At 35.7% G+C, this 20,761-nt stretch overlaps 2 protein-coding genes across 2 annotated transcripts in view; both read right to left on the bottom strand.

Annotated features, from left to right (window-relative positions):
• The window catches only part of LOC148308594 (transient receptor potential cation channel trpm-like), a 255,119-nt gene that overhangs the window by 4,324 nt on the left and 230,034 nt on the right, over positions 1-20,761 (bottom strand). The window contains exons 20-30 of the mRNA XM_088261536.1: positions 17,234-17,455; positions 14,041-14,274; positions 13,083-13,205; positions 11,799-11,999; positions 10,728-10,910; positions 9,773-10,007; positions 9,213-9,309; positions 4,485-4,615; positions 4,213-4,351; positions 2,467-2,637; positions 365-523 (exon numbers count right to left, since the gene is read on the bottom strand). Of these exons, the coding sequence (XP_088117662.1) occupies positions 365-523; positions 2,467-2,637; positions 4,213-4,351; positions 4,485-4,615; positions 9,213-9,309; positions 9,773-10,007; positions 10,728-10,910; positions 11,799-11,999; positions 13,083-13,205; positions 14,041-14,274; positions 17,234-17,455 (1,895 nt within the window). The remainder of the gene's footprint in view (positions 1-364; positions 524-2,466; positions 2,638-4,212; positions 4,352-4,484; positions 4,616-9,212; positions 9,310-9,772; positions 10,008-10,727; positions 10,911-11,798; positions 12,000-13,082; positions 13,206-14,040; positions 14,275-17,233; positions 17,456-20,761) is intronic.
• On the bottom strand, positions 18,063-20,084 carry LOC148308595 (transient receptor potential cation channel subfamily M member 3-like). The gene is made up of 2 exons (XM_088261490.1): positions 20,076-20,084; positions 18,063-18,350 (listed from the first exon to the last, which is right to left on the bottom strand). Exons 1-2 carry the CDS (start codon positions 20,082-20,084, stop codon positions 18,063-18,065), a joined length of 297 nt encoding a protein of 98 aa, XP_088117616.1.

The raw sequence follows: 20,761 nt of genomic DNA, 5'->3' as shown, positions 1-20,761 counted from the left end.
TAATTATATGAAGGCATGGTGGTCACTCCTGCGCTTCAGGGACCAGTCCAGAGTAATATTAAATAAATATTAGAGTGTAAAATCACTAATATTTATTCTCACCCCCCCTGGGAATCGAACCTGGGACCTCCAGCACGGTGGGTAAACACGCTGACCATTACACCACGGAGGCGGACGAAAACTCACGATTTATAAGTATATAAAGTGATTAACTTCATTCAGCCAAATGCTAGGTCGCAAGTCCTGGCATGCCCCGACTTCCATCTTCTTTTGTATAAAAATGATAGATGCTTCGTTTCAAGTTGAGACACCCATAATGTTAAAATACCTAGTAATAAAATATAAATTGAAATATCATAGTTACCTAGCCGGCAGTACTCGACTCTCCCTGTCTACGGAGAGCATGTTGGCTCCTGACACGGTGGTGCGTCGCATGCTCAGCCCTCCGATCTCTTCATCTTCCTCTTCCTCCAGCAGCCCTCTCTCTCCCGCACCACTTCCCGTGTCTTCTTCGTCACCGTACCTACAATTACATTGCACACTGAGAATGGTAGAACTGTGATATAATGCACAGGTCATTATTATTTAAGACGGAAATGTGTATCTGTAAGAGTGCTCAGAATCGATATATCGACTCGGGTATACACTTTGGGCAGACCAGTGACTTTGATATAAATTTTTTTTGTTGGGGTCAAAGGATCTTGCATCCCTTATGTCACTGCGACCATTTAGGTCTATTGTGACCTCCCTCTGTATTACAGCTCACTGCCAAGGCCTACATGAGTCATGTAACTCACGACCTGTCTTGGTGGTAGGAGCTTCACCTTCTCGGAGTCCAGAAGAGGTCCTCCAAGGATGTGACTTCGTTTGTGAGCGAGTGCGTCACAATTGTAGAGAATGACTTGATATACTTTATAATTTAGTCCTGAAATACTTCAGTCTGTCTCTGTAGTGCGATGGTCTGCACGCTTGGATACCGTACTGGAGGTCCCGGGTTTGATTCCCAGGGGGGGTCAGATAAATATAGGTGATTTTTTCACAATAGTATTTATTCAATATTACCTTAATGAAGTAGAGGTCTGATCACCTTTCCTTCATGTGATAACGATCAAAATAACACTGTGTTTATATGATACAGTGCCCTATGCACCATCAGGTGCGAATGAGGGTTTGAAGAAGAAGAATACATTAACAAAACGTCAGTGTATTTTGATGGTCGAGCTGGGAGGTTGTGTTGTTGTATGCACGTTTCTAATGTTCCGATTCGTCAATAATATTCACAAATAAAAAAAATTCAACTAATTTTTAGTGAAAGGTAGAAATACATTTTTTTTCACCCTAACCACGTTGTACATATTTCTCCAATATTGATGTTGAAAGTGATTGTCAAACATCACAGGAAAATGTTTGTAATACTCAAAGTAGTGATAGTTACTATGAAATTAGAATGTTTACCAATTGGAAGCTGTGCATTGGTAGTAAAAACTCCGAGGACAAGCCAATTTTACACTCTAATATTTATTTAATATTACTCTGGACTGGTCCCTGAAGCGCAGGAGTGACCACCTTGCCTTCATATAATTAACGATCAAGATAACATTGCGTCAAGATGATGCACTGCCCTATGCACCATTGGGTGCAGATAAGGGTTAGAAGAAGAAGATATTGTGAGTTTACTGGCAAAAAACGTTAACTCTAAAATCCCTGTTATTCACCCAAAAACACCCACTATTAAACTTAAAGTTGAATTTACTTGAAAAACCACCAAAATTGCATATTTTCGAGTTAATGTTTTCTGCCAGTACACCCGGGATATTTTATTAATCACGAATATTTTGAGAGTCCACCCTTCCACACCATACAACAGCACGGGTAAAACATATATGATTTTATAGTTTTTCATCTCGTGCTCAACTTCAGGTCCTTAGCACAAAACAGATATAGATTTCAATCATTCTTGTGATTGAAAAGTTGCATTTATTTTAAAATAGTTCACATTTTGAGGGACACAACTGTCAATTCATTAATTTAACATTTTATTGCTGAAATTAATTGAAAATGTTACATTTTCGTGCAAAGTGAAGACGGAAACATAAAAATATGCACATATGGGAAGATGGCTGACACGGGTCATAAATGCATCATACTTGCTTTAGTAATATGTATGTTTTGAAATATGGAGGACAACTTTGATAGATTTGTTATTTACCATGGACTTATGTACAATATATATATATATTATATATTCAATGACTTATGTACACGTAAGATTATTGACGTTGCATCAGGATCGAAGGTGTTAAATGATTCCAGACTTACATTGTGAAGAGAAGATATGGTCTTTTTGAAAATTTCTAAGCTAGATTGGTGAAAACATTCCATAACCGATTGAGGGAAAAGTTGTACCTTCTGCAATACAAAGACCTATGTTTGTGTGTCAAACTACAGCATAAACATGGAGTCAACCTTCTCTGAATGAGGTTTTCCATTAGGATGTAGTCGTTCTCTTCGGCGTCGCGGAGGTGCTCCTTCTCGATGAAGAGGGCGAACTCCGGGTTGCTCATCTCCGAGGCGTGGCGTCTGCGGCCCTGCGGAGAGTTGTGGTGGGGCGGCGACAGCAGGTGGCGGGCTGCCGTGCTGTAAAGAAGCGAAGAAAATAATCGTGGCATTAAATTCAGTCAAAAACACAAGACCAACCGAAGACTGATGATGAAATTGTTATTCCGAAACCGGTAGCCGTGAAGTAGATTTTACATATCGTAGTCATACAGGAGAAAGTGGCTAACTAACAAAATGTAAAATGTTCAGGAGGGCCACTTTAGTCACTTTTGCTAGGCGAGAAAATAAATATCAATGCAGTTAGTCATTTTTAACAAGTCAATATATTATACTTCCAATTTTAAAATCCTTTGGGATTTTTTTCGGGGCAATATTAAGCTAGTAAGATATCAAATAGTCAATGATCACGTCTTTGTAAGAAATGCACTTGGTCACTTTCTCGTGTATGACTACGATATTCTCAATATTATTTTAATATTTACAGCATTTACTTTGTGGTTAGTCATTTTTTCTTATTTAAAAAAAAAATGTTAATAATATTAGTATATAGCCACTCACCGAGATTTTTTAAGTATACCGGTTTTGAGACATACCTACCCATCTCTTCGTCAGGACAATCACTACCACAGCATGCAAACAATACCACCCTTCACCACCATAGCACCATTAACACGCTTAAAACTACACAAAATGTACAAAAGGGTATGTCTCGAAACCGGTAGACTTAAAAAATCTCGATGAGTGGTTATATACTAATATTATTGACATTTTTGTAAAAAAATGAAATAAGATAAAAAAAGTAGTTTTTACATTTTGACATCTTAAAATAGATGAAAAATATGAATGTCTGGGTTTTTACTGGGCTAACAACCTATCAAAGGCTAGTTTAAATGATCACTTTACACAAATATAAAATTCACCCATTCTACCCATGATTAACAACCACACTATGAGTAGTGGAACTCATACATGTATAATTTTTGGAACATGTTCATACATATACTCGTATCATCAATCTCATGATGCTTCACGAGAAAGCTTTTATTTAGCGGCGACTCTTTTATTTATCCATGTTGAGATTCATGTTAAGACTTCTTCGTGTCTATGTTGAGATGTCAAAATAAAAAAATAACTCCAAGTGGAGAAACTCAAATTCATGAACAAGAATTTGGACACAACATATTGTGAAGTAGTTAATTAGTGGCATTACACAAAAATAATGATGAATAAGGAGTGTGTTTATATTACCATACCACAAGGTTAAAAATGCTTTTAAAATACAAAATAAAGATTGATAATTGTTTATTGATTTGGCGTTTAATTTGTAGAACTCCATTTTAATTTATGTATTAATTTTAAATCAAACACAGAGCTCATTAGCTACTATTGTCTCCCATAAATTATTGCTGCACGTGTTAAAACTGTCACTTAGAATTGTATAGCTGCATAAGGACCGTAGTCCATTTGATCTTCACATTCGTTTGATAATGCCCTAACAAGGCGAAACAATTGTCACAATATATATTTTTATGTGTTTTTTGTTAGTAAAATACAACTTAGTAGACTCAAAAAATCTGTGTTTGATTTAAAATTAATACATTAATTGATAATTGTATTAAAAATTAAAAGGTGATCACTATAGTCGAGGTGTACCTTGGAGTCCGCGGTGGTGATAGCAGGCCACATACAGTCTCCAACTCGTCAGTGATGCTGGTATACTCCGCGTGCATCGCCAGCAGGAGCTGTCTCGGCCCGCGGGGAGGTGCCCGAGAACTGTGAGCCGTCAAATATTCTGGAAAAAAAGCATCATTCAATTATTTTTTATCACAAACTTACTTACTTCAGCCTTGTTCTTGTGTCCAGAATCGAACAAAGAATCACAGACTTTCTTTATTGTACAAGATGTGACGGAGCAAGAAACTCACCATGAACTGAAGCTGCGTCAGTTGAGTTGTCTGGCTCCGAGTGAGTCTGGGAATGTTGTCTCCTCGGCAGGTAGTGGGAGCCAGCTCCCAGCAGGTTGCTGGTCCCCATGTCGCTGCAGCCCTCGGAAGACCTATATTGGGTAGTTGATGCATAACTAATCGGAAAGGAACAGTCGGGCCACGGGTTTTGTCAATGTCATTCACCTAACTTCAAGCTTTTCATATGTAACTGACTGATTTGTAATGTTATTTGTAGAGGTCCTTACTAAAAAGTTACATTTCCAATATTGCACAAAAAAGATCCTTCAAATCAGGCCTGGCCAACCCAAATCGCACCCGGGCCGAATTGATGACCTTAAATTTTCCTAAGGGCCACATAAATTAATAATAATAAAAAAAAATTCAACGAATTTCATATTTATTGATTATTTTGTAAGTATACTTAACTTATGTAAAAATTCGAATTATTTTTAATATAAAGCTGCAAGCAGACTGCGAGTTCTCTAACGCAACGAGCTACAAGTTAACGGGAAATATAAATCACCACAATATATGCATTTCACGTAATTATAAAAACTTCATTGGTTTTAATAACTTAAATATGATTTTGAATAAATTCCAAAGGATCCGATATTTAAAAAAAATATATTCGTCATATATTCGCACGTAAGGCCGCGGGTTGGCCACCCTTGCTTTAAATGCAAATTTGTTCTGTTTACTGAATTCTACCGAAATCTCAACTAAAATTGCGGCAAAACGTGATCAATACTGTGTTAAACCAATATGAAATCATTAAATTGCACCAAAACGTAACAATTTTACAAGCTAGAATTTCTGATTACTTAAAATCGTTTATAATGAATGGAAATGTAATGTTTTGGTGAGGAACTCCAGATTTATTGTTTCGTCATTCACTTTGTGCTCGGACTGATTAAATTATAAATAAAACACTTGTTTTTTACCACTTAAGTATTATATTGTTACGACTAGTTCCGGAAGCTACAGATATATCCATCAACAGATTTCTGAAACTGGTAGTCGTTAAGTAGTTTTTAAGTGGTATTACACAAAGTGAATGATGAATGATAAGGAGAGTGCTAGCAAAAAACTATATATTTAAAGTATTTTACAAGATTTAAGAATTTAACTTTTATAATTAATATATCTTCTTCTAACCCTTATCCGCACCCAATGGTGCAAAGGGCACTGCATCATACAGACACAATGTTATCTTAAACATTGATTACATAGAGGCAATGTGATCAATCATGCGCTTCAGGCACCAGTCCGGGGTGGTATTAAATAAAAAGAGTGAAAGATCATTTAAATATTATTTTTGACCATCTGGAAATCGAACCTGGGACCTCTAGCATGGTAGTCACAACTATGCTATAAAGATTATATCGACAAAACGAATAATATTGACAGTATAATGAATAATATTGACAAAACCATATATCGCTCACTCCTTTCAACAACGTCATAAATAAAAAATCTTCATGTTTTCGGAATGCCCAGAAAACGTACTATATCTTAGCAAAAGCGGCATATTTTTAACTTAATATTTACCCGCTATAGGGCAGAAAGTGTCGTTTTTGCATTTTGAAGAAAATGTATTTTTTAAAAATACTAAATATCATGTTTTGAATATTGAAAGCATTAACTTTGTGGATCATATTGATATATTATTTCGAGAAATATAATAGTCATAAATTAAACCCTGAAGAGGGCAACAGGTTGTTGCCCTCTTCAGGGTTAAAAAACTAAAGTGAAGAACTAGTTGGTTCATAAAAATGTGAGTGGATCAAAACACAAAGTATTTTTATTTCTCGAAATAATATACTAAATATTATTCAAATGGAGAAAAAAACATTCAGGTTTTACTTAAAAAGATCTGTTGCACAGCAAAAAGTTCAATAAGTGGCATGATATTAATTTTTTACATTTGATTATATTTTTAAAATTTAAAAACGATCTCCTGAAAAATCTAGTTTTTTGATTTATGACATTGTTGAAAGGAGTGAGCGATATAGAGAAGGATTTTTGTAGGTATCTAACAAGTGGCCTAGGTATTGTATAAGCATACAAGAGGTATTACATATTACGGGATATTTTATTTTAACATCAGTTATCTATTTCATGGTACATTGTTCAAACATGTACAAAGCTTGGTGCTTACATAGAAATATGTAGACCCACATATGAATGTCGTAGGTCATCTGGGGACATATTTCCACCTACTATAAAGCCATCTCTATCTAATTTAGTCACAAGGGGTTTGCATCAAAAATAAACTTTGACTGTGAAAGGGAATCAACCTAACAAACGGGAAAAAAAGCATGTTTTAAAAAAAAAATTAAGTCCATCATGCGTTGGATCACTGAGGTGAAATGTAAAAATATTCACGTGTTTTTAAAATTCACATGAATAATGAAATCTTTTCATAACTTTGTAATATAATTAATATATGTCTTGCTATAACTTGCTGTTTATAAATACCAAGGTTTTTTTTAAACAATAAAGGTTCCCAAACTCACTTCATGTTAAAGTTTTTACTAAAATAAAATAAATTCAAATATCATTTAAATATTCATTAAAATACCATATTTTATCATAATGGTTAATTATATAAATAAAGATTGTAATACATAAGCGCAAACATTATTTTGAATAATTGATTTTGAAAAAAAAAATCGCTCCTGAGCAATAATATACTCTTTAAATACATTGATAAAATGTGGCTTATTCAAAATATCAAAAAAACGTACTCCATTTTAAGAATCTAGTCTACCTATTTCACTAACAGATATTCACATTTCGTTTAATACTTTCATAATATCTACAGCTGGGATGTAAAGCCAATATTCGGAATAATTGCAAAGTGGGCACAGTGTATGTGGGAGTAGGTTCAGTGTGGATTATAAAACGGTGCAAATCAAAATAATAAAGGTTTCTCGGGTCGGAAAATAAAATATCAAGAGTGCAGGTTTGAACTTACACGCTGCAACGCATGAAAAAGAAAAGAAATATATTGTAAATAGTTGTTTAACTAAATTTTATTTAAAAAATATATTTAAATGGAAAGATAAAGCTTGAAGAATAACACAGCCAATGTAAGTTTCGAAGGTTTATTAAAAATTTCTATCTAATTAAATTCTTCCTGAAGATAGGCCAATGTCTCCACGAATGCATATGGTACAGTTTCCGTTTTGTCTATGGTGTTTTCTATCAGCTATGCATTTTGCGGCTATTCATTCATTGTCAGTGTATAGTTGCACATCAAAATGGCGGAAATAAGTCTGTCTCTGTCATTCATCATGGCCGTTCCATGCTCAACGTTTCCAGGTTGGCAATTCTCACTATATCCATGGTCACCAGGTTGCAATTCTGAAAATACTGGCTGGTCAGCCATATGCATTTGTGTGTTTGTACCAGTCAAAATAAAAAATAGGTACAAAAATTTGATTTGGTAGACGAAAAAAGAAATATGTGGTTTTGGCTGACTTTATTTACATATTAAGAAATGAAATAGAAAAAAATTGCTATTTTAATATGATTTGAACATATTGCAAGAAAAAGTAACTGTTAAGCTCCAGGATTTGAACCCGGGTCATCTTATGTTCCCGGTCAGGTGCTTATATTTATCCTAAGCTAAACGGTCATCCGTCCGCCTCCGTAGTGTAATGGTCAGCACGCTCGGCTAACGTTCTGGAGGTCCCGGGTTCGATTCCCAAGGGGGGTAAAAATAAATATAAGTGATTTTTTCACTGTAATATTTATTCAATATTACCATGGACTGGTACCTGAAGCGGAGGGCTGATCACCTTTCCTTCATAAGTAAAACGATCATGATAACACTGCGTTTATAAGACACAGTGCCCTATGCACCATTGGGGTGCGGATAAGGGTTTTATATTATATATTATATAAACGGTCATCAGCCAAAACTGAGAATTTGAGAAACGCCTATAGTCAAAGTAAATTTATTAAACACCTCTAGGTGTAAATGAATGGCCTATTAGCTATTGTTATTTGCAGACTGTAACGCACTGAAAACGTGTACTAATTATAAGTAAGTACTTTTCGCTATTATCTTATGAAGAAGTTTTATTTAATAATTGAGTAGGTACTTAAATTTTGACTCAGTTTAAATTCAGTTGAGCTTGATAACCGGAAATAAAGTCAATTTATGTCCATAGAGTACGATAGAGAGAGAAGAGAAAGTTTTAAGAGAGAGTGGTAGGCGTAATACAAAAGTTCTAAAGTGTTCTATGTAATGTGCGGTATGTGATATAAATATTTTTTAAACTTACACTCTGCAATGCGTGAAACAAGTAATATATTTAAGTTAGTTGTGTAGAGATGACAAAATTTTGTGAAAAACCTTACGATATCTCGTAAATTGGTATAAAAATCATATATTTGATATAAATTGTTAAAGAAATTTTCCAAGTTACTAAAGTCCTTTCATTCTTGGCAATACAGGATCAAATGAGGTGATCAGATCATAACTGACAAGGGTATTTCAATCATTATTAATCAAATACAGGGTCTCCATTCATTTTGATGTATCGGGACATATCCTTGTTGATAGTAATGTTCAGATGACCCGGAAAACGGTATGATAATCAGTGGAAAAATTGTAAATTGAAATTTAACATGTTTTGTGAATACGAGCACATGTTAATGATTAACTTTTAAATATATAAAACAATATCAGTATCATACCTGCGAGTGTTATGTCTTTTCCGGACAGTGTTTCTTCCGCAAGTATCTCCCCGAAGGGATACTACCTCTGACAAACTCTCCATATCCACTGAACCTACTGAAATATAAAAAAAATCAAGGGTTAAATATTGCAATTTCATAAACTACGAAACAACAACAAAAAATAGTCAGGATTATCGTTGTTACATGCATAATTGATGATTCAAGACGTCGTAAGTTGGGGAAGACAATGAAGAAGACAATGGTATGCACATGTAAGGAGAATGGAACCATCCAGACTCTCCCACATTGGACTTTACAGCCATGCCTTGTGTAGGCCTTGTTGCCTATTTTTAAGATAGATTAGCCTCTTGCGATGTTCATTCTCAGCTGTTATTAATCTATTTGGTGCTGTCTGCCCGGGGGTCATCTACCTTGGGATTAGCCAACCCCAAGGTAGACGATTCCCAGGCAGACCACAAAAGAGATGGATTGACAGCTGGGAATCAACGTCGCTGGAGGCCATCTTAAAAACAGGCCATAAGGCCAAGCAGAAGAAGATGATGTTTAACTCTACGTACGTTTTGCACCATCTTGTCGATCATCTGTGTCTCTGGACTCGCTGCTGGCGGGCGGTGCCTGCGCCAGAGGGGGCGCCACCGGAGTGGAGTCTCCCTCGGTGAGGTTCTCCTCCTCCTTGGGCATCAGCAGGTCCGTGTCGGCGCCCCCCGCGCCTCCTGCGCCCGCCCCGCGCCCATCCGACGACCCCGAGACGGAGGCCGGCCGTCCAATGCCAGTCACGTGCGGAATGTCCAGCTAGAAAGGATAATATTATTGTATGTAACGTATTAACACTGATAAGTATTTAAACACTTTGGGTACAAGGGTTTTCCTCCTGTAGCCATTTAGTTGTAGAACTATTTAGAATGATCAAGCAGATCTTAAGGTAATCACTGTCAACAAATGTGTAAGATTTGTGGCAGTGTGGCGTCTTTTTAACCTAGCTCAAAAGCTAACGTCTTTTTAACCTAGCGAATGTGAGAGGGAAAACAGAATGAGGACAACCAAAAAAGATTTGGCACGATCAGATCAATCAGAACCTAAAATCTGGCGGTGTCAAAAGTCTGCGTAATCGGAGGGCATGTATGACTAGATGTATGGATGTGAAGGAGGCGAGGAGTGTATGTCAGGACAGAAGAGTGTGGCGTAGTAGTAGTAGTAGTTAACCTAGCTATTTTTAAGAGCTGTAGAGAATAACAGCTAAAGTGTAATGTTTTCAATTGAGTTAAGTAATTTTGTAAAAATAATAAAAATACCGTTTGTAAAAAAAAAAAAACCCTTCACAATGGAAAACGATAGTGAAACGGTTAGTTCTGGCTCAGATTCAGTTAATTGGTAATACTACAAAAGAGAATTCAGAGACTCTTAAGTGATAGTGGCTGTGATAGTTCTTCACAGCAGTTTGAGTTACAATAAGGGTTTTAATGTAGGAGAAGGTTAAAGTATTTACAAAAATGTCAGTTTCTTCAAACTTACTCTGGAATGTCTCGTTTCTTCGATGGAGCCTTCATCCTCATCCTCTTCCCTGACAGGAACATGGAACTGCGGGGCCGGCATATCCTCGTAGAACGTGTCCGGCCTGCCTGCTTCCGTGAGGGCCCTCGTCAGCCGCCTGCGCGGGACTCCCATAGAGGTCCCACCTTCACTGTCCGAGTTCATCTGGACAATGTTATACCATAATCAAAATATAAGACCACATTGCTTCACAGAAGATATTGTGAGGTGGGGACTACAACGAAGGCGATACTGGAATGAGCATGTTAACAGAATGTCAGAAAACAGACTTCCACGTATCATCCTTCAAGGAAACTCTGAAGGACGTAGACCCCCAGGGTGACCTCCAAAAGGGTGGAGAAATAGCCGGGAGTCAACATCCCAAGAGCAACAGGCGGAGGCACAAACAGATCCTGAGTATCTATATAACGAAGAAGAAGAAGAAGACATTGCTTCAAAAATAATATAGGTAAATATATGCAGAAAGGAAAAATAGGCATTTGATTTGTTTCTGCTCTAACTTTGTTTGGTAATCATCCACCAAACGCTGTGTGAATCTAACTTGATGGTATCTTATTCCTCATTACTGAGAGTTGTGACCATTGTGGAAGCAATGACTCTTCTCCAGTTATCTCTTACGTAGCGTTTCAACCACCGAGGTGGCTGCGGCTGACTTAACTTGATCTGTCCATCATATGGGGATCTTCCTCTCATTCTCTTCCACTTTGTATTTTATTTACATAGATTATATATGGTAATGATCAGGACTGGGCAAGCAGGTACTCTTGCCCTGTTAGTGAAATAATTAGAAAAATAGCTTGGTTCAAGAATTTCTCTCACGTATAGCTCCAAGATGAAAATCGGAGTGATAGATTCATAACAGAATATGATAGACAGTTCTAATTTATGAAATATATGATTCAAACTCTAGTAATGATCCAAATCTCTAAATGACACCACGAAACAAAAATTATCACTATTTATTATCCAAATTAAGATTTGAAAAAAGAGAATTCATAGGTGAATGGGTAATCAATTAGTTGAGATGCTTACATCTGATCTTTCACTAAACCTCCTCAACCTGTCTGTATGCCTGGGGGGCGGTGCCATGGGGGGGTCCACCGTGAGCGTATCGGAGGAGCCTCCACGGCCCCCCATGTGGGGGTGGGTTGCCATGAAGCGATGTATCACAGCCAGGTGGTTGAGGGTCTGGTCTCCGAGCTCTTCCAGCTTCCTGATCCTGAACTCCACGCCCTGAGAAAAGATGAAAGAAGTGCCTTCAGCAAACTATTTTCAAGTAATCATAAATCGATCTTAAACTCTAGAAGAATCTCTATTATAGACATATAAATCATGGAATGATCTCGGGCAACGTAGAAATCACGCTGATTTTATCCAGACTCAATAATTGATAATGATTATTATACATCTGCATGAAGAATTAAATATAAAGTTGAAACATATTACAGACTTTTAGTTTTCCAATATACTAAAATATATTTCTGGGGCTTTTTTCTCCATATAACGCGATGGATCGGCGTTCCAGCACCTTTTTTCAAGGATAATTTTTAAATTTTTTTATATTTAATATTAATTAGACGAAACCATGTTTATGCTTACAATCTTTATTTATATGATTCGTAAAAGTGATAAAATATAGTGTTGTCATGAATATTGAAATGTCATTTGAATAATTTGAGTTCCGGGACCTTTTCTGGGATGTTTTGAATATTGAAAGCATTAACTTTGTGGATCATATTGATATATTATTTCGAGAAATAAAAATACTTTGTGTTCTGATCCACTCACATTTTTATTTAACCAACTAGTTTCGGCAACAACCTGTTGCCCTCTTCAGGGTTACATTTATTACTATTACATTTATTACTATTAGTAATAAATGTAACCCTGAAGAGGGCAACAGGTTGTTGCCGAAACTAGTTGGTTAAATAAAAATGTGAGTGGATCAGAACACAAAGAATTTTTATTTCTCGAAATAATACCTTTTCTGGGAGTTTATAAGTGAATTTCGGGACCTTTTTTTATAAAAAAAGCCCTGTATATTTCTATATATTTCCCATATAAACATACCTTAAACACAAAAAATTGCTTATCGAGATTCTTACTCAAGTCCTGATAACTGCCAATGATTTAAATTTTTGCTTAATAGAGTTTTAATTACTTTTGGAAAACTGTTTGTTTCAAAACTGGTTGACTGGTTATTTAAGTTAAAAAAAGATATTAACTTAACTATATTTTAAAACAAAGTAATCACATATTAAAAGCTTTATTATATTGTTATTCTATGAGCCTTAGTTTATTATTTAGTAAACCAACCTGCATAGTAGTTATTTGGAAGTTTTCTTTCTGGTTGATGTCTTCTAATTTCTGTGACATATTCTCCACTCTTTCTGTCGTGTTTCTCACTCGCTCTTCCGTGGACTGATTCAGTTTGAATTCCTGAAAGGAAAGGATTCAATATAATATAACTACAATAGGGTAATAATATTTAAAGGATAATTCTTAAACAGTGCATATCTGTGGATCCTCAGAACAATAAATAAATCAATCTTTTCACGCAGCAGCGAGACTGATTTTTGGAATTTCTAAATTCAGACACATCACCCCACTACTTCACAAACTGCACTTGTTATGCTTTCCCAAAAGGGTTGAGTATAAACTTTGTCTAATCATGTATAAATCAAAACATAATATGGCTCCAGAGTATCTAAAAGAGCTGTGTAATCCAGATGAATTGGTTGATAGACGTCTCACGCTTCGATCGGGTACAACAACTGCGGTGGGCAATGTGATATTACCAGCTCGCAACCAGCGCACTAAATTTAGAGAGCGTGCTTTTGCTGTTGCGGGACTAATATAAATTTTCAAACCCTTATCCGCACCCCAATGGTGCATAGGGCACTGCATTATATAAACACAGTGTTATCTTGATCATTAACACATGAAGGAAAGGTGATCAGCCCTCTGCTTCAGGTATCAGTCCAGGGTAATATTGAATAAATATTAGAGTGAGAAAATCTCTTATATTTATTTGACCCCCCCTGAGAATCGAACCCGGGACCTCCAGAATGGTAGACGAGCGTGCTGACCAATACACTATGGAGGCGGACAGAAATAGTGAGATGATATTTAGAAAAAATCTAAAAACACATTTGCTTGCTAAATCATTTCCACGATCATTTTTTCCACAGTGAAGCCCCCTTTCATTTAGAGGTAGTTTTTTACGAAAATGGCGCCATATAAATTATCATAATTTATTATTTTTATTATTTACCTGTTCTCTGAAGTATCCCTCCACGCATTCTTCCTCAAAGTCGTAAAGCCTTTCCATGTCATCTTTTTCCAAGAAAAGTTTAAGGCCGTTGTCGTACGCTTCTCGGACACCTCTCGCCTTTCTCTTTAGCCACTTGAGTAGTAAGTACGCGTGAGACAATACGATGAGGGGAGGCGGCAGAACCGGCTTCTGTTCATACGCCATCACCACTGTGAACCGTTGGAACATCCACACCTAGACAAGGTAATTATATCAGAAAAAGTATAACAAGTCAGGGTTACCAGGGTTAGCAATAAAGGTGGAGACATCGTCGTAACATCGCTCGCGGCGAGCATCACCGAGCATCCGAAACTATGGATGGAGCGCTCGGCTCGGTGTACTGACTGCCTGAATGCTCGCATCGTAACGTGTTACGTTACAACAAAATGCTCCGGTCAGTATCCACCTTTATATTAACTGGATAGGTACCTTATGTGAGTTAACTCAATCTTTGTTACCATGCCCGTGATGCCGGCCATACAAAATGAGTGAGGAAACCACTCAAGTTTATAACATATCTGTTTATAATCATTTTTAGTACGAATTTGAATAGTCTAAAATATGGAACATATAGAGACATCTATTGGAATAATGAATAAATACTTTACAGAGATTCACTTAAAAGCTTTGCACAACTGTCAACATGTATCTCTAATACAGGGTTGTCAGTTTTTTTATGACAAATCTTGATCTAGTATTTTGCTCCAAGCAGTTGATAAGTAAATGCTTTAAATATGAATAATATTGAGAATACTATTTAATATAAATTTGCTGTTATATTTAAGTTTTGTTATTGTTATGAAGCAAACATGGCATTTACCAATATGCTATACTAAGCACAGGGACAGCATTTTCATTTTGAGGTTATCAAACTTTATATCATCGACTTTAAATCCTAAGTTTTAGATAAAGATTCCAAAGTGAATTGTTGAATATGAATGTTTTTCATGTCAAAATATGAATAAACAAAATTATCTAAACTGCATAGATAACACGTTAACTTGCCCGATACATACTCTGTGCTTAGAATATACAAATAGCATTTTAGATTTTAAGTTAATATGTTACAAAGTTGAGCAAAAATGTTAAATCTTTCTGCAGGGTTAGTTTTACATTTTATAATATATGGCGACAAAATGTAATTCCGTTTTGAAGTAAGGTTAGGTTATGATATATCAAGATTGAGAAAAAATATAAAACCTTTCAGAAATAATTGAATAATAATTTATAATTTTATTTATATGACAACAAATGTGAAGCAATTTTAAGGTAAGGTTAGATTAGGTTATATCAAAGTTGAGCAAGAATGTAAAACCTGTACCAGCAGGGTTAATTTTTCATTTTATAATACATTGTATATGGCAACAAAATTTGAAGAGATTTTGAGGTTATGTATCTGTCATACATAAGGCAAATTAGCAATGTAATTTAGTACTACTAAATAATATTCCGGGGGAATTAAAAAGTTTCATTTTTCAGAGAATATTTCAGACTTTCTTTTTCAAAATTATAAAAAAACACAATGAGTGAAAATTTTGACAGATACTATATTTAAATGACATTTACTGTCTGTGTTGCAAGTATAATAAATCACTTTTAATTATCTGCAATATTGAAAGGTTTTTTGAATACATTTTTGATCAATCAATGTTTTTATTTAACCCAAGGCCAAGAGACTTGTTTCAATGCACCTTAATACGGGACAGTCATAAAATGTACGATGATAAACTCACATTTTACCAAAAACGTTTACTACAAACATATTGGTAAAAAATGAGGATGCTTGCTAGTTGTCACTACATTCATTACATGTGTTGCTCGATGCTCCCTACAGATTAAATATGTCCGTCTTAAATCTTACGAATGTCCCGTAATTTAGGGTTAAAAATGCTGCCAGTAAAATAAATCAATTATTAATTTCCCACCACCAGAAAGTCAGTCACCACCAAGCTGTAAGTAGATAGTTAGGCCATGATTATGTCACAGAGCACAGCAAACTCCCTAATCTGACAGATGCACTAGTTTTTCTCAAAATGTTGACATCACTTTAGTTGTCATGCAAATTGAGTTATAGCTAACTAAATTTAAACACTACCAGATTACTCAATCGATGTGAACGTTTAAAAGCCAATCAGAGACATACACAAACAACTCAACTAAACTTTAGATCCAAACATCTGTAGATCATAAGAATGAGATTGTAGTCTACTAAAAATTAGTAGAAATTAAATAAATAATACTGATTTGTGGAGTGGCAACACTGTATCATGTTGAAGGGAAGATTTTCTCAGCAAATTTGAGTGTAACATATTCTGCAGAACTACACTACGGAGCCGAATGAATATAAGGTTACGATGAATGATAAGGAGAATACAAGGCTGATTATTTTTATTGAAGTATTTCACACGTTTTAAAGTGCTAATTAAAGAGCGTTCTATGCCATTGGGTCCGCAAAGAGGAGGTGATAAGGTAATATTACCCATGGAAATACTTGAAAGTGGTCAAGTCAGGAGTCGGAATAATCGGTGGGAAGTATGTGAAATTGCCTGAATGGCAAAGTTTGTTTCCGAAGACAGATTGGTAGGGCATTCTATTCTGTCTGCCTACCCCTGCAGCAAAGCCGTGTGATGGTTAGTTAGTTAGTTTTTTTTTGGGAGCCACAGTATGTATGGCCTTATACATACATCCTTTTAGCTAACACGATTAATCGAAGAAAGAAGGCACCTTCTCACAATTATCTCGAAGGTACGCACCAAATGGATTGGTTACGTGTTGAGACAGGAGGGTTTCCTGCACCTGGTAATAGGGAGAACGATCGAGGGAACAAATGCCACAGGACGCCCACGCAGCAAATATCTTTGCGACTTATACGAGGACATGGGCTGTTCAACCTATGTGGAGCTGATGAGGGTTTCACATAATAGACTAGTGTGGCGAAGAGGGTGTCATTTGTTGCTGCAGATCGATCCGTAGGAGCCAAAAGAATAAGAGCTAACATGCATAAAACTCTTTCACTTGAATTTTCTGAATTTCCCCTGAACGGAAATAAAATAACGTGTGGTGTGTTGCTAATATCAGTTGCAATTGCGTTAGTAACAAGTTTTGAGAAACACTAGCCACCGCATGCCCAGACTAGACTCCCGTCTCGGCTGACCTGATGCGAGATGGCATTCACTTCCTGGAAGATATTATTGAAGACGGCAATCAGCAGGTTGATGAGGAGGATATTGGCCACCAAGAGGTACGTGGACATGGCTATGGGAGTGATCCATCGACCCGTCTCGCAAGGCTCCAGCCCGGGGTCTGTGTCGCACGGCGGGTCTATATCGTCAGCAAACACCTCTCCGTACAACATGAAGTAAGGCTGATAGAACACCTGGGTAGATTGAAATGTGGCAGTGTTTAAAAAATCATAAAATAAAACAAAATGAGAAAATGGATTATACTGCTGCAGTCTGCCTCTGCCTTCGAAGTTTCTGAGACAAAACTGGACTGGTCTTCAAAGTGATATTTTGCAATAGTGATACATTGTCTAAACATTGACTGTATTGTCAAAAAAGGCAACAAATACATTGTAAAATTTTATGAGATAAAAAAATATATTTTTAACTGATTTTGACAACTATCTTGTTATCTTCAGAGATGCATATGTACATCTCTGAAGATGACAAGGTGCTTATCAAAAACAAAAGAGTTTTATTTATTTTATAAAGTGTATAAAATGTGTCATAAAATAATTAAAACGTGTCACAAAATATCAGCAAATAATATTCAAGAAAAAACATTTTAAAATGTTTTCTTTACTCAAAATATATATATAAAGATTCATTGCATTTAAACATCAATATTAGAGAATGATATCGTTATTGTAAATTATCACTCATTAAACTACCTGTAAATGAGAAATTTCGGTTAGTAACGACAGTTTTTGTGAGATGTTGTTGACTTTATAACCTGCAAAAGAGTAATTAAGGTCAGATTTTTTACCCACGGTGATCTCGCTGGAGATGCCACCTGTAAGTAAAGCACATTTCATTGTCTTCTTTCCACACCTGGTGCGAGATGCTGTTGACCTCGTTGAAGATGTTGTTGAAGACGGCGATGAGAAGGTTGACGAGGAGGATGTTGGCCACCAGGAGGTAGGTGGACATGACCAGCGGAGGCACCCAGCCCCCGGCGCTGCAGGCCGGAAGCCCGTTGCCTCCGCACTCCGCTTCCATTTGGTCAGCAAACACTTCTCCGTAGAGCATGAAATAAGGCTGGAAGAATACCTGATACCCCACACAATATTTGGTTAAGATAGATGATCTAAAGTAAGTGTTTTTGGTAATGAAAATAAAACAGCTAAGGATTCCAATCTTTCATCAATCCAAAGGTCCAATCTTTTGGGCTAATAAACCTTTTGAACCAAAAAAAGGTTGAGTCTTAGGGTCAACAATAGAAAGTGCATTAGACTAATCGTTCACTCCTTTCAACAACGTCATATATAATTTTTTTTTTTTTTTAGGGAAATCGTTTTTAAAATTTAAGAATATAATAAAATGTATTAATAATAAATATCAAGCCAGATTTTTTAAGGTAAAACCTAAAGATTTTTTCTCATTTGAAAAATATTTAGTATATTTAAAAAAATAATTAAACAATACCTTTTCTTCAAAATGCAAAAACAACACTTTCTGCCCTGTAGGTAGTAAATATTAAGTTAAAAATATGCCGCTTTTGATGGGATATAGTACATTTTCCGGGCATTCCGAAAAGTGCACAACTGAAAATTGACGATTTTTGATATATGACGTTGTCGAAAGGAGTGAGTGTAATATTAATTGGCCTTTTGGGCCTCTGATATGATGTTTACGTTATGAATTTTGAATTGTTCAATTAATTGTTTCTGAATTGTTGAGTTTTGTACATTTATTTTAAGTCCTTATTTTTATGAATTTTCGTAAATTGAAATTTCGACCATTGACCTTGTGGGTTTTGAATTTTAGAATTATTGAGTTTTTCTTGAATTGTTGATATGTTTATTCTGTTGATATTTGAGCTGTCAAGGGTTCTGCTTTTTGAGTTTTTCACAATTTGATTAGTTGAGTTTACATAGTCAAAAAATAAAAAAAGTAAATTTTGACTGTATATTCTTATCCAGTTATAAAATAAATATTTAAAAGGTAACTTAGAAGGTACTTAATTTAGAATTTCCTGTTGTTCATTTTGTGGATGAAAATTTTGTGATTAACGCATTACAGGACATACACACTCACACACACACCCACACACCCACATGCACTCACATTCGCACACACGCACACACGCACGGGTGAATTATTTGATACACATACAAATTTCCTGGATTATAATAAAGATAAAGATGAGGATTAAAATAAGGAAAAATTCAAAATGACAAATAAAAATATAATGAAAAATAAAACAAAAGATGAAAAAAAAACAAGAAAAATACATTAATAAAAAAATTAAAAACACATACATAGAGAAATATTATAAAAGTGAGTACAATAAAAATGTGAGTGACTGAAAAAAAAACAACATGAAAATAACATAAAGAAAAATCAAACTTTAATATAGGGACAAAATAGGATACAAACCAACTCAACATTGTATCTACATATTTGATTTTTGAAGAGGATGCATATACAAGATGAAACGGGGATCAGGACCAATTACAGTAAACCCCCTTTTAATGTTGAGACAGGTACCGTGTTTCTCAATGGGAACATTGTAGGGCAGGGGATCCCAATCTTTTTCAGCCCGCAGCGCACTTACAAGTTTAGTATTTTGTCACGGCGCACTACTTTAGTGATCTATTTGGAATAGATAATATGACTATATACATATGCATATATATATTACAGTCTAAAGAAACAGGTACCTACAATAATAGTAGTTAGATAGAAAGATGCTAGCTCTCAAAATATAAATTGTTGCTTTATAGGTACCCGAGAATATTTGTGGTTTCAGATAATTATAGAGGATTGACTCACGGCGCCCATCTTTACTTTCTACAGCGCACCAGGGCGCCGCGGCGTACACTTTGGGAACCCCTGTTGTAGGGGGTTAACATTTTTAAGTTGTATTTTAATTTAAAATGACTCATTTCAGACTTTTCCTCTAGTTAAAATGTAAAAATACAATTTAAAAAAAATAACCACTTTTAAAATTTCCTCTGATGATGCGGTACCTATCTTAACATTATAGGTGGTTTGACTGTGCTCTTAAGTGATAGTCGACGTCAGGAAGACCTAAAAGGGGGATGACCGGAGCATTTCGTCGTAACGTCGCTTGCAGCGTCGCTCCTACTATGGATGGAGCACTTATGCTGTACTAACTATAAGAATGCTCACATCGTAACGTGTTACGTTACGACGAAATGGCTCCGGTCAGTCCCCACCATAACATAACAAACTCAGAATATAAAAAAGTCTAACTTTAACAATGTAATATATGGTAATTTATCAAAGAGTTGTATAATAAATTCCAATAAAAAGCATCACTGGTAAGCTCAGTTGGGTTGTTTATCTTATGCAATTTAAACAAGTGGAAACACGCCAGTAGTGTTTGGTTTGGCGTGATACCACACATCGCTCACTCCTTACAAGAACTTCATAAATCAAAAGACTTTAAAGATAAAAAAAGTTTAAAAATATAATTACATGTATTAAAAAAAAAT

Source organism: Brachycentrus maculatus, unplaced genomic scaffold, assembly GCF_059751285.1.
Source record: "Brachycentrus maculatus isolate JH-2025_06_01 unplaced genomic scaffold, ASM5975128v1 h1tg000157l, whole genome shotgun sequence".
Classification (NCBI taxonomy): Eukaryota; Metazoa; Arthropoda; class Insecta; order Trichoptera; family Brachycentridae; genus Brachycentrus; species Brachycentrus maculatus.
Note: the sequence above shows the minus strand (reverse complement) of the source record. Positions and strands in the feature narration are given on the sequence as shown.